Raw genomic sequence first — 14334 nt, forward strand, 5'->3', positions numbered from 1 at the left:
AAATCGCCTTTACAGCCTATTTCGCATTAACGTGATTATAAAATAACGAATATTTTAATCAACGTACCGCAAAAGCAATGAACTTTTTTGTAGGTCTGTGCTTTTCTGTGTATTGCTATATTCTGTTATTGTTCCAACTTTGCTGGCGTGGAGCATTTATTTACCTTTTTATTACGTCATCAAAAGCATTGCCGGGATTTATATTTTTTTGGCAACGCATGAATTTAAAAATACAAGACGATTTCGAGACCCGTCAAATGGCCGACGGGTTCTAAACCAAACAAATTCACGCCCAATTTAAAATAAAACTCTTAGACTTTATTTTTTATGAATTATTAGATATAGGGAATTAACGCATTAACATAAAATATACTAACACTACACAGGCTTCTTTAAGTAACTGTCTAAGTAACTATGCATAAAGCTAGAAGATTTTCAGTTAGATCATTTTTTGCTTTTCAGTTCCAACGCAGAACTTTTATTATTTATTACTTTCGTAGCTATTGGCAACACCGCTGTCAGCTGGAACTTATGCGCCAAACTAACCAAAAGTAACCTTAATATTATGTGCCGTGGCCATTTTTGTTGTGACTTATATAGCTTTACATCCGTGATGTTTGTGGACTAACCTTCAATTAGGCGCTGTTTTTTGTGTAACTTTAAATTCGATCTAGAAAATCTTCATTATGATGCACAGGTAAGTTTTTTGATAGTACATATCCCAAGAATCGTAAACCTAATCCGCCAAATCTGTCCGCAAGTGCAATGCGAAAACTCTCGCTGGCTGTGACGTAGGTGAAGTCCTGTATTGGTGCGTTTAATATGTAAATGCATAGAAATAATGTGAAACTGACTCCAGTTTCGAGTATTTTGAATAGCTAATATAGCATTTTGTTTGGATAATGATTCGTTATTTTCATTTAATGTCAACATTAAATAGTTGTAGTACTTATTTAATAATTATTGAGAAGTAGCGTAGGGTAGGGTCTCAAGTAGGGTAAAAATAATACTATTGCATTGTATGTATTATCTTGAAATACATATATTAATTAAATATTGTTACACATAAATACATAAAACTAGCGAACAAAACGATTTACTTGTAAAACTTTGTGTTTTACGGCATTCTACCATTTTAAATATACAAAAATCAACAAATACTTATAAACTATAAATCCCTATTTTTGAAGATATTAAAGAACATCTCATTCCAGGCATACCTAACTATTTTCTTATGTAATTTATCCCACTGAAAAAGGTAAAAGAAATGTATTTCTTACCTTTAACTATATTATTATGTGTAATATTTTGAGCTTACATCCTAACTAATAACACTGCTAATAAGCAGCACAAATACAAAAATTTTAAGTCTTCGTTGAAGGTTAAAAATGCTGTTTTTCTCAGTTCTCGCCACTCACACACATACAATTTTAAAGTATTTAAAGCTTAAAAACGTTGTTTTGTCCATGTTTTTTTTTACAGAAATACAATTAACACAAACATAAACGCACTACTCACTAGTCTAAATTATTTTAATTGTTCCAATAATACGCCTTTACAAGCGACCACGTGCGATCGATAATTTTGGCGAACGTATGTGTTATGAGATTGAGCAATCGTATTAGGTTTACGATTCCTGTACATATCCATTGCGCAATCATGCCGAAACACCAGCGTTTCTTTCTAACACATGGATGTTCTCTCTCGGGACCGAGGATGGCTCAGTTGGTAAGACGTTGACCTGCCAACTCGAACTTGCCGGAGGTTGTGGGTTCGATTCCCAGCGAAAGCGTTGGGTGCTGTGTGCGTGAAAAGAATTGTGTTATCGGTAAATTTTTCTCGGCGGATGCCGGACAATGGGTGCATATCCGAATTGAGATGAGCTTCAATTAAGCGTAAATAAAAAAAACTGTTCTCTTTTCCTCATATTTTTCTAAACAGCTATATCCACACACATAACTCCTTTTTGTCTGGAAATTAAACTAAACTTATTGAGGACCTGACGGCGGCCATGTTGGTTGTTAAATGGCACTAGGTTAAGAACAAGATTTTTAAATCTCTCGCATGCGCAAAAAATATTTTTGTAGTTGCTTGATAAGTTCCTGTTTTATCAGCCCTTATTCAACGCCTATATATCCATAATACCTATACAACTCTTATATACCAGCCGTCGAGGAATGTATTAACTCTATGGGTTCCAACAAAGCAAATTCCCACGCCTGATTTTAAATAAAACATTACACGTATTAAAACTTTATTTTTAATCAATTAACACAATTGCAAAAAAATATACTAAATTAAAAAAACCAAATAGAAGAAGCTATATACTGCTCAGATCCAACGCTTCGAAGGTAGGAGTTAACTTCTGATCAGTGACCGGCTGAGTTTTCGGTGTGGCTGGAACCGTTTTGTTCGCTTCTAGCTTTGCCCAGGTGCCGGGTTCCGCTTTTTTCAATTTAATCTCCACCTTTGTACCGTACATGGTGGCTTGACTAGATGCGACGTCCACAACCTAAAACGCAATAATGAAGTGCCGACAATAAGAATTAAATTAAACCAAATATTTTTCAAGAACACGTCAGAGACCATAGCATTAATTAAACTATATTTAATTATTACCACAGAGCACTAAAGTGTTACCTTGAGATCTGTGCCATGAAATATATTTTACCGGTCTGTGGTTATTAATGTCAGCCAGGACTCCTATGATGAAGCGGTGTTATTATAGTAGATTATATGTTTAATGATACATTTTAATTGAGGTATTTGATACTGAAAAAGGGTTAAAATGAAAAAAATAAGTTTTCGTGAAAACCTGTGAATAGTTTAGGGTTAGAACTAGTGTCCGAAATCTAAATGTTTGGCCTAGTGGAAAAAATGGACGCAAACAATAAAAAGAGATGATTCGTTTGTTCAGACAAAAAATAAAGGTGACTCTTACTGAAATAGTTTATAAGAACCTTTAAAATCTAAGTACTACATGATTTGATTGAGAGTTAAAACCTGCATTGTACTAACAACCAAATTAAAAACACCTCATTCATTCAAAAGTAGCTTTCGTCTAGTGCTAATAAGATACTCTACTACATGTGGGGTACCCTATGTTTTCCTCTCCACGGCATTAATGCCAACTTGGAATATTCTGCTAAAAGATAATATTAAAAAGTGCCACATTTTAAAAAAGTCGGGTAATGCTTCCTCAAGTGCTTCTTAAAATTAAATTTTATATTGTCTGAACATGTCAAAAGTTAAATAAGTGAATCATTGAATTGCAATGCAAGTATGAATGAATATAGTAAAAATTTTGAAAAAAGGATCATCAGCAAATTTGCAAGATAATGAATGAAGAAATCCTTACATTTTGTGTATTAATGCGTAGATATGAAGAGAAAAACTGAAGAAAGTAAAAAAATTGTTATGGATATCTATATGATCTGAACATTACATAATTGTTGTCTATTTATGTATATAAACTGATTACAATGGATAAGCCTCCTTAGCTTATTGGCAACTTAGGTTTTTCTTTTGTGATATGGAGGTGAAACATTGTCTTTTTTTTTTAATTATTTATATTTAAGCTATTTTTTTGTGTCATTTTATCCTGTACATTTATTTCCTTTAATTGTTTCTAAGTGATGTCGAGTTCACGTTTTCTTGTCTGATATGATTTTGTTGGAAATAAATAATATTGTTATCATTAAAAAATTTTTTTTTAAATAAATATGCCCTTTCTGATTACAGCTATTTACCCCTCTTAGTTCCAAGTCCAAATTAAAGACAGAGTCTGATTGTCGTGGAAAAACCAGACTGACATTTAATCTGATTGGATTTAATTTGATAACACTCTTGGAGGGGCTGTACTCCTTGGCGTAAATGCTCACTATAACGAACGATCCCGTCTGGTGGTAATCCCAACGGCACTGTACTTGCCCATCCTGTTGGGCCAAGAAAAACAACCCTTATAAAAGGCACATCACCAACTCAGCTGGACAATCACTCTTACGTTTTCTTTTTTCCAAAGATGAGTCTCGGTTACGCAACCCGCTTGACTTAAAAACGCACTAAAATCGGTTGTCTTACGTTGGCAACAGGACCAAAATTTCAAACCCTCGTGAAATATAGGTACTCCCGGGTGGTACACACATGCCTCTTCGTTTGAGTCTGGCCCTTGATAGGACGCTTGGCAGGCGCCATGAGAGCAAGGAGTGCCGATCGGGATGTCATTGTCATTTGTTGTTTCTTTGTTGCAACTTAACTCTATGGGACTGATTTGTTGCTTTAATGAGGGTGCAATTTCAGGGTTAATGATACTCTAAAATGGGGTCAATTAATAAGAAACACCTTCCCACCTATCACATTCTTGCCATAGGCGAATCCAGAGGCGGTCTAACTATCGACGGAGACACCAGAGGTTTTATTTCCACAACTTCTTTATCGGGTATAACTTCCGCTTTCGGTTTTTCCGGTTCCGGCGGTTTCACGTTGCTATGTTTACTGACGGTACAGCCTTTGATATTGAGAAATTCGGTAAAGTCTGTACATTTTCGCTTACAGCATGACCATCCTTTGTAAGCGTCGTGAAAAAACGGCGCACCGGGGTGGTGTCTACAACAGTCTGCATAAAACTTGTTTTTAATAATAGACTATTTTTCCTCAAAACATTTTAAACGTTTGAGAAATTCGTAGAAAGTGCTAGAACTATAACCTTACCGTCGGTGTTACCATTAGGGTCGTATTTTTGTCCGCAACCACGGTTGTAACACTGAAGCATGTCTTTACCGCTTGTGCAAGATATCTACCACTTAAAACTCTTATTATTTTAAACGTTTTATTAAAAAAGAATATACAGACCCACAAACTGGGTGTCGCAGAACACCCTCTATTATTTTTTATAATTATGATAAAGGCAAAGGTATGGTTCTAATCTATGCCTTCGATCCTTCAATTCAATTCAATGGTGCGTTTCACAGATAGCTGTTGGGCACGGCTACCAGGATCATTAGCCCACCCTTCGATCCTTCAAAATACATTTTTGAGCATCAGTCCCGGGCAAATAATCATAGTATTTTGCCTAACTGTGTGGGAAACAAAAGAAGTAGATCTTTGGTTTCTCAGGGACGTTGATTTTTGAAAATGTGTTTGCTTCAAAATTTGTGTTTTAGATTTAGTTTCTAAATTGCATTAGCAAAATAAGGATGGCATCGAATAAGGCCGTTATTATAGATTATGACGCCCCGCAATACAGGATTACGCCGTTTCAGCAAGCTCTTGCGTCCTGTACAGGGGCTCTCCTAACCTCTCTTATTAGTAAGTTTGATGTTTTTCGCGTTACTAAGCGTTAACGAGCGCCGGTTTTTAGTGACGCCGTTAGATGTTATTAAGATCAGGATGCAGGCGCAGCAGCAAGCGATGAAAAACTGTTTTCTTTATTGCAACGGATTAATGGACCATATCTGCAGTTGTCAACCCGCAGATCCCAACAATCCCTGGTTTAAAAGACCGAGCCATTTCCACGGGACTTTGGTAGGTACTTATGTACGTATTCTTTCCCGCTCGGCTTGTTTGCGCATTGGTATGCAAAGCAAAGCAGGACAGAAATTTCATTTGTAGGATGCTTTTATTAAAATAGGACGTAACGAAGGCATAACTTCATTGTGGAGCGGTCTAAGCCCGACGTTAGTTTTGTCTGTACCCGCGACGGTCTGTTATTTTGTAACGTACGATCAGCTTAGGTTAAAATTAAAATCAATGTACAATGAAAATAACAATGGTGAGGTGGCGAAGCAGCCTTTCTGGATACCACTCGTATCGGGAGCGTCGGCTAGGATTTTGTCGGTCACCATAGTCAGCCCTCTCGAATTAATTAGGACCAAAATGCAGTCGCAAAAACTAAGTTACTTAGGTAGTAGTTTCTGACCGTCGAGTTTCAGGCTCGGATCGTGTAACATGGGGATTTTCAGAAATCGGTGAGGCTTTAAAAGTGTTGTTAAAGACTGACGGAATTAAAGGATTGTGGAAGGGCATATTCCCGACACTTCTCAGAGATGTGCCGTTCTCTGCAATATACTGGATGAGTTATGAAACGATTAAGTCGGTTTGGAGGTACGACCAGCCATCCTTTGCGCTTAGTTTTTTCGCTGGAGCTATATCGGGGAGCGTAAGTCGCTCAAAATAAGCTAAAATATATTTTAGTGAATCCCCTTTGATATTTAGATAGCGGCAACTGTAACGGTTCCTTTTGACGTGGTCAAAACACACCAGCAGATCGAGTTCGGCTCCACCCTCTTCGCTAATAACGGGAAACCGTCAAAATCGCGAACCACCTCGACAATATTCTGGGATATCTACAGGACTAACGGGATAAGGGGGCTCTACGCCGGATTAGCCCCCAGACTTATTAAAGTATCTCCGGCTTGCGCGATTATGATTTCATCTTTCGAATATGGAAAAGTGTTCTTTAACAACCTGACCCCCAAAGAGGAACACGTTTTAGTGAAAAGTGTTCCCGACCTGAACATTTCCAATACCATAAATTTACCCCAAAAAAAGCTCTAACACTTACATTAGTTTCTGTTTTCTCGTATGTGAATTGTTACATTTTAATAAAAGTTCTTTTCTAAGGTGTGTCCGTACAATATTATGGACGGCGAAAACAGACTCCTAATAACGCCGAATTTGGCAAGGTTAGGTTAGACAAAAAAAATTAAATTGTTATGTATGTAAATATTTTTAGGCCGCCGCTTCGGTGCGTATTATATCGCGTTGATAGTGAACTTTGTTGACGAAGAACTTAGATTTAGACTTGGATAGGTGGTGACTATAATTGCCGCTCCAATGGAAATTGCTAACGGGCGAGTGTCCTTAGCAAATTGGTCGACGGTGAGAAAATATCGAAGAAGAAATCATTTGTCTCATCATTAATTCGTACTATTGATTCTGTGGTGGAGCATTGCACACGGCGGTTTAACCTCCGTTCGCTCCCGACAGAATCCCTTGTATTCGTCCCAATAAGTTTGATATCGGTTTCCACGGTGTGGATTTAGTGTTTTGAGTGTTCAGTGTACGTTTTAAAGTGATAATCGTCGTCGGCCCCGTCGTTTTCCCTGTTCACGCCGGTATGGAGGCCGGATGGTCCTAGGTGGAAGCGGGGGGAAGCCGATTTTTTTTGGCATCTGTCAGAATCGCTTTTTGCTAGCTGAGCAAACTATTGGTTGTTTTTCTTCTTTGTACGTGGTGGTCATTGACCAGAAGCGAAAGTCCTCGACGGAAGTCGGCAATGGGCGAATGATCCTAGCAGTCGTGCCCAACATTTTTTTGTGAAAGGCATAATTGAATTCGTACTATTCTGTGGATCTAGGCAGTTGCCATGACAACAGAAAAGCGACGCCTTCGTTTGGGAGTTTGGTTTTGGTTATATTGGCGAAAAAGGGCTGAAAAATTGTTCGCAGCCGAAATACTCGGAACAGTTAAGAAATTGTGTCGGTGATTTTGCGGAGCAACAAAGCATAGACTTTTAAAAACATGCCTCCTCCCCAATAAAAGTGATATTTAATACAAGATTATGGTTAAATTCTGAATTTAAATTTATTAATATTAATACATACAGTGGCTCAAAAAAGTCTCCGTACGCGTAGTATTTTTTCTTTTATTTTCTTTTTCAACTTACATTTAATGAGAAATATATTTGAAATAAATATCGGCAATCTCATTCAGAGTAATATAAATAAAATACAAATTATTTGAAACATTTTCTTTAAACGATAAAAAATAAGGCAGCTTTAGAAGCAAGAAACAATGTCAAATAAGTCTCCATACACTTTAATAAATCACTATTCGGACGTGCAAGTAGAACCGTTAATTATTAGTATTTTATCAAGTCGGCTTGAATCAAATTTCGTTAAAACAAATAAGTTATAGTTGTTTATTTTTGACGTCCCTTTTAAGTCAGTGGTTTTGAAGTAAAAGCAAAATGAGCGCTAAAAATTGCGAAATTCCAATTCCGCTTCGAAAAATCATAGTAGACTTATGGAAATAGAAAAAATCCTTTAGAGAAATTGGTAAAATAATTAAAAAATCATCATCGGTTGCCTCAACTAATTAGTTCCATGACCTAACAAGAGATGCCGTTGATACCACACGCAAGAGCCCATCTATTAGGACGTGACGTAAAGAGAGATGGCGATATTACAAAACGCGAGAGCCATCTACCGGGACATAACTAATTAGATCCATAATTTAACGAGAGATGGCGCCACTATCATACGTCAAAACCATCTCCATTATGACTTAACTAATTATTTCCAACAATGTGATCTAATGACGCTAATTTGTTCTACGACTTAACGATAGAGGGCGCTACTACAACACGCGCGAGCTATTTTCTAAGCAACGACGTAACCAATTAGTTCCATTATTTAACGAGGTGGCGTCACTACCCCACGCGAGTGTCACCGATTGGGACATGCTTCAAAATAATTAGTTCCGTTATTTAGCTTGTGCTGCTACCGCGTTCGTTCAACTAAGTCGAAGTGATTATTTGTAAACCACGGCCCGTTTTTATCTTGGGAGAGCAAATAAAACAACCGGAAAGCGAGACACTTTTTATTTTCCAACGTAAAGAAGAAACCAAACTAGAGGGTCACAAGAAAAACCCCGCCCTGAGGGCGGATACGAAATACAAAAAAAACAAAAATTATAAAAGTCCCAATTCTCATACAAATGTTACGAAACTACGCGGCCAGATTATATACAGTCTGTCACTCTCACGACGCGGTATATATATAGTACAACAACGAAAAAAAAACACTAAGCCTAAACGAACCTTAAAACGAAGACTAGAGAAAAAAACATGGCTTAAAAAACACCCTCTCCCCCCATACAGAAAGATGCAATGTTTGTAATTAAACGCGAGCGACTTTTAACTCAAACAACTGCATTTTCGTTTCGACGCGTGACAAGGACATCCGCACGCCAGCAACCACAACACCTTTATGACATAACCTTAAAAAAAACCGCCCCGCTAGCCTCAAACTGCGTTCACGGTGCACCCGTTGGGCGTGGTCGACACGCCCTCCCCGTCCTCGTTCACCACGATAAACGAGCCTAACCTCGAAACCCGCTTGGTCTCGTCGCCGACGTCACCCGACGCCTTTTTCCTTAACACCACCCCCTCTTTATTCTCGAACGTGTCGCCGCGGACCAACTTGGGTGGCGCCCCGTTCTGGATCCACACCCGCGTGTCTTTCGCGACCTGCTGCTGTTTCGTTTTACTCTCCTCGACCCGCTTCCATAGACTCGCGATCTTGCTCGTCACTTGCTTTTTCGTGCTCGTAGTGGGCGTGGCTAGGCTCGCGCTGCTCGCCGACCGTTGAGTCGGACTCGGTATGCACGATTTCTTTGCGTTACCGTTTTGGTACTTGGACTCGTTTCGTAAGCTCTGCGTCGAAGAAGAAGCTTGGATGCGGCCAGAGGTGGCCGGACGTTCTCTGCTGTCCGCGCTGGTAGATCTGAGAAAGGGCGGCGATTTTACGACGACGCACGCAAACAAGGAAATGGGAGAGGAGCGGGTAGGAGACGCTACGTACTGCGCAGAAGTTTACGGAATAATTTCACCACACACACACACATTTGTTGTATTTACACAGTGGAAGAAGAGAATGTTAGACAGTATTTGTTAGAAATAATGACTCTTGCATCGAGAGAAGACGTATTAAATATCAATTAATATGACCGTTTTGAGCTGTTCTGTCAACTGAAAAGTTCAAAATTTCAAACTTTAGTGATTGGAGACCGATTATTAGTAATATGAAAAGTTAGAGAAAAATGTTAAATACAAAAGTTACCGGTAAGACTAAAAGAAACAATTTAAAATTATTTTCATTTCATTTTCATTTTTTGATTTAAAAACCAAATCAAACTGGCGTTCAAAAATACCGTATGTTTAATACGCTATAATTTAAATATTTATTTCGGTAAGTAATATGCAGTTCGTTAAAAACTGTGGTGTAATTAATACAGATTTCATTTCGGATTTTTTTTGACGCTTTAAATGATATCCGCACGTCAGATTTGAGTGACGTTACTTCGGGAGCGCCACAGGGTTCAATTCTTAGACCTCTGTTGTAACTATTGGACACATTTGATATGTTTAAGGAGCTCAAATTTTCTCAAATCCATTTCTATGCTGATGATACCCAGCTTAATTACTTAATTATACTTAATAAATATCTTCTGACTCTCTCAGTAGTTTTAATTGTAAAGTAAAGAAGACTGTTTTTAATCAACTTGGTAGTTTAGCAATGGTGTGTTGTTTGGATTAAGTATTATTACTCGATTGACATGTGTGGGTACTATTTTTCTTATTTTTCTTAGGTTAAACTATATCGTAAATGCTAAATGCGTCAATAAAAATTTTAATTTTAATTTACCAAGCTAACCTTAGTTTGGATCTTAAAAAATTTTCTCAATTTAGTAACACACACAATATTAAGCTAAATTCTAAAAAAACACAAATTACATCATTTGCTCACCCTGGAAGCTATAATTTCTTGCGGGATCATATTAATATTCAAGTGGATCCAAAATTTACAAATGAAGCAAAAAACTTGAGATATAGTGGCCGTATTTTTAATTTTTGTAAGAAGACTTAAGCATCCCTCAAAAGGCTATATGCAAGTAAATCTATATTGAATTTTAAAGTATGAAAAAACTCTCCGAGGCATGGATCCTTTTTGAAATTATATACTGTCTTATATTTTATTATCCATTCTTAATCGTTGCTGATAAATCCAAATTTCAAAAAAAAAAAACAGAACTGTGTCCGATGCGTTTTATTGCAGAAATCAAAACAAAACTCTCGTTATATAAAGCTTTATAACGCATTGCCAAAATCTTTTAAACTTTTAAACGAAAAACATTTTAAACATAAAATTAAAAGTTTTCTTCTAAGTAAGGATTATTATACCGTGGGTGAATTTTTTGAAGAAAACATCGGTAGTGACGTGTTGAGGGGCATTGTGCATTGATTGATTGATTATATTTTAATGATTGTTCTGTGCTATATACTGTTATTATGAAGTTATATACATTGTATATCTAGATTTAGTATATTATGACGTTATATACAATTTTATGTTAGCATATACTTACATACATTTCATTTAATTTTTTTTCCTTTGTATGACTTGCTACAAACAATGATATTGTAAAGTAGTCAATAAACTATCTATCTATCTTTTGAGAACATCTGATCGTATATCAGAAAAAATAATTTGCGTTGAAATGACTTAAAACTAAATACTTGTTTCGATTTTTACTAGCAAATATTGTATTTAAGGGTATGATATATTCTTCACTCACGTACCAGAAAGATCATTTAGTGTTTCGGTATGAAATTCGCAATGCTCTAAGGACAAAAAATATTCCGCATAATTCTTGCAAATTTGAACGCTGCTTGAGCTATAAGGCCATTAAGCTTTATATAATCATTATAATAAAAATTTAAGGTCCATTTATGGGAATTACAAACGTCTCTGAACTTTTAGCCTCTTGTTATTATTACAGCTTGTTTTGAGTAGCTCACATCAAGATCTTATACTAGACTTCGCCGTTTGATATGTGTAACTATATTAGTTTGTATTGGTAAAAAGTAATTTAATCTAAATCTTGACTGTAATTATTATCATTTTATATTAATAACTTTTGTATTTAACATTCTTTTGTAAAACTTTCGCACACTAATTGAACGCCCTGCGTTTGTGATTAATCATCTTCTAACTCACTAGTTTATGAATTTAGGATATTCGAGAGATCCGATTAAGGGCGTGGCGTTCGTCGATTCTCACCTATTGTACATTCTCCAATTTCTATTGACATTCGTCCGGTCGGTGCTCGCAGATTTCGCGCCGCCGTTCCTGAGGACGGACGGAGGACTGGGCGTCGTCGTCACCGCCGCAGGTATCCTGGTGGTGACCGCTCGGGCGATTTTACTCGCGAACGCCGGTATCTTGGACCGCTGCTGCCCCGCCCCCCTGGCGGCTTGCGGCGGCGTCTCGTCTTTGGTGAACGTGCCTTGACGCTCGAGCGGCGCCAGCACGTGTTTCGGACTACTTTTGGCGGGCGGCTTCGGGGCGGACCTCGACGACGACGACGCCGGTGCCTTGGTCACGGTTCGCGGAGAGTACAGCGGCTTCCTACGTCCCCGGACCGTTTTCGGCGCCTCTTCCGGTTCTTCCCGTCTCTCCTCCAGCTCCGGCTTGACGATTTTCGGTTTCGCCGGCGCCGACTCCCTTTGCTCCACCCCTTCGGCTTCCGGTGTCGACACGGGCGGGTCCCAACTCTTGTGGTACGTTCTACACGCCGTAGAACCACCCGAATTGTGTTCGGAATCCTCGTCGTTCGACACCAGACTGAGGGTCTCGCACTCGAGCAAGTCGTCACGTGCCGCGTCCCGCAGCGTCTTCACCACCAAGTCCGCTTCCGTGCGAATGAAAAAGTGCAAGTCGGACGACGCCGTGTCCGGTGAGAAATTCGACTCGCTCAGTGTTCGCGTCCTGAAACGATCCCGATTCGCGAGCCGTTTCTGCATAAAGCTCCGCCTTATGCTCAGCTTCGACCTGGGGGAGGTCTCGACGACGGTCTCGATCACCTGCGTGTCGTACCTGGCCGGGTCGAGTTTTCTGCGCTCTTTCGGCGTCAGTTTCGGCGAACCGACGCTAGATGGGGACGCCTCTTCCGGCTCGACTCCTCCCACTTCGCTAGATACAACCTCGGCGGCCGAGACGGTGTACGTTTTGTAACGATCTCGGGCGACGCTACGTCGTCGTTTCGTCGACGCCGATTGGCTCCTCTCGGGCGTCGACTCGGCGCTACTGGCGTCCGTCTGTATCGACGCCAACCTGTTCAAATTCAAATTCAAATTTATTTCGTGATATTTACAATAAAACAATCGTTTTCTTCACACGTCAACTAAAAAGTATAAGATATCAAAAGATACTATACATATTATAATACCAATGTACAAAACAAGTTAATAAAAACGAAGTTTACAAAATTTAAATAATAATAACAATCAAACTCGAAATATTCTTGTATATTGTACAAAGCCCTTTCAAGCAGATTTTTTTTTAAGTTCGCTATAAACACATTCAAACTTAAATCCCTGAATTTGTTGGGTAATTTATTATATAAGACAGGACCGTAATAGTTACGAAAGTACCTGCTATGAGTCAATCTTGTAAAAGGCAATCTTATATCAGTTGTACCACGGTTGTTAAGTTCGTGGATTAGTATTTGTCGTATAGAGAGACACAATAAAATATAATGACTTGGCAACGTTAGAATACGGAGGCCAATAAAATATGGCCTTACGTCATCGGCATATCCTATTCCCGACAATACTCTCACCAATCTGCTCTGTAAAGAAAACTGTAAGAACACTTTGAGACAAAAAGAGAGTGGTAAGCCGACATTAAGATCGAGGCAGTGATCTAATTAAAAATATATCCTATTACATAATTTGTCTACATGATCTTTCCACGTTAGTTGTGGATCAAAATGAAATCCTAGGTATTTTACTGAGGCCGGATTTTCGTAACCACGAAGTAAAAATTATTTGCTGTGTTTTTTGCTGGTTAAGACTGAGTAAATTGCAGTTGCACCAATTATATATATAGACATTCCATTATTTAACTTATTATTTAAAGATAGAAAATTGCAGTCGTTATATATTGCAACCGTATAGTCAGCGAACAGTAAGATAGTCCCTTGATCAATATCAGTCAGTCTTATGTCGTTTATGTATATTAAGAATAACACCGGGCCAAGCGTGGAGCCTTGTGGAACACCAGCGGGGTTTTTTTTTACCTGAGACTTCGTTCCGTCATACAGTGCTTACGATTGTTTAGAAATGATGCAATTAAGTTGATGTTTGTATCAGTAAAATTATAATATTTTAACTTCCGCAGTAATATAGTTGGATTTACGCAATCAAAAGCTTTTTGCAAATCAAACAAAAGGGAACCAACAGATTTGTTATTTTCAAAGCCCTGTACTATTTCTGACTAGCAGCTTCCACAGTAGACTCGCCGCAACGAAAACCGAATTGTCGCTCGTGAAACAATGAGTTTACCTCAAAATAGTTTGTCATTTGAGTTTTTAAGACATTCAAAATTTTTTGAAAAGAGTGGTGGAACAGCTATAGGGCGAAAATCATTTAAAGATTGAATATTCTTCTTTTTGGGCAGGGGTACAATTTTTGACATTTTTAAGACACTAGAATACGTTCCCTCAGCTGTGCATAGGTTTAATAATTTTGTCAATGGTGAAATAATTAAA

General features: G+C 38.2%; 3 protein-coding genes across 7 annotated transcripts in view; 1 reads left to right on the top strand and 2 right to left on the bottom strand.

The window, feature by feature from the left end:
* Nucleotides 1–127: 127 nt before the first annotated feature.
* LOC132700476 (cysteine and histidine-rich domain-containing protein morgana) lies at nt 128–4932 on the bottom strand. 2 transcript variants are annotated; one of them, XM_060667827.1, is made up of 6 exons: nt 4852–4932; nt 4711–4801; nt 4365–4615; nt 4004–4312; nt 3750–3935; nt 128–2512 (listed from the first exon to the last, which is right to left on the bottom strand). In XM_060667827.1, the coding sequence occupies exons 2-6, from the start codon at nt 4769–4771 to the stop codon at nt 2321–2323; spliced, it is 999 nt and encodes a 332-aa protein (XP_060523810.1). In that variant the 5' UTR covers nt 4772–4801; nt 4852–4932; the 3' UTR covers nt 128–2320. The 2 variants fall into 2 exon arrangements, with proteins under 2 accessions (XP_060523810.1, XP_060523809.1); XM_060667826.1 differs by having other exon boundaries at nt 4711–4910.
* Nucleotides 4933–5079: 147 nt separating this feature from the next.
* On the top strand, nt 5080–6614 carry LOC132700474 (probable mitochondrial glutathione transporter SLC25A40). 2 transcript variants are annotated; one of them, XM_060667824.1, is made up of 5 exons: nt 5080–5307; nt 5360–5535; nt 5611–5902; nt 5961–6157; nt 6214–6614. In XM_060667824.1, the coding sequence occupies exons 1-5, from the start codon at nt 5196–5198 to the stop codon at nt 6553–6555; spliced, it is 1119 nt and encodes a 372-aa protein (XP_060523807.1). In that variant the 5' UTR covers nt 5080–5195; the 3' UTR covers nt 6556–6614. The 2 variants fall into 2 exon arrangements, with proteins under 2 accessions (XP_060523807.1, XP_060523808.1); XM_060667825.1 differs by having other exon boundaries at nt 5360–5523.
* A 1973-nt stretch (nt 6615–8587) lies between these two features.
* Nucleotides 8588–14334, bottom strand: part of LOC132701515 (adenomatous polyposis coli homolog) — a 44875-nt gene continuing 39128 nt past the window's right edge. For 2 of the 3 annotated variants that reach the window (XM_060669494.1, XM_060669496.1), the window contains 2 exons: nt 11844–12896; nt 8588–9506 (listed from right to left, as the gene is read on the bottom strand). In XM_060669494.1, the coding sequence (XP_060525477.1) occupies nt 9026–9506; nt 11844–12896 (1534 nt within the window). In that variant the 3' untranslated portion in view covers nt 8588–9025. The remainder of the gene's footprint in view (nt 9507–11843; nt 12897–14334) is intronic. The other variant, XM_060669495.1, reaches the window with a different exon arrangement.

The sequence above is a fragment of the Cylas formicarius genome, unplaced genomic scaffold (genome assembly GCF_029955315.1).
Source record: "Cylas formicarius isolate icCylForm1 unplaced genomic scaffold, icCylForm1.1 PGA_scaffold_4__25_contigs__length_36172078, whole genome shotgun sequence".
Taxonomy (NCBI): domain Eukaryota; kingdom Metazoa; phylum Arthropoda; class Insecta; order Coleoptera; family Brentidae; genus Cylas; species Cylas formicarius.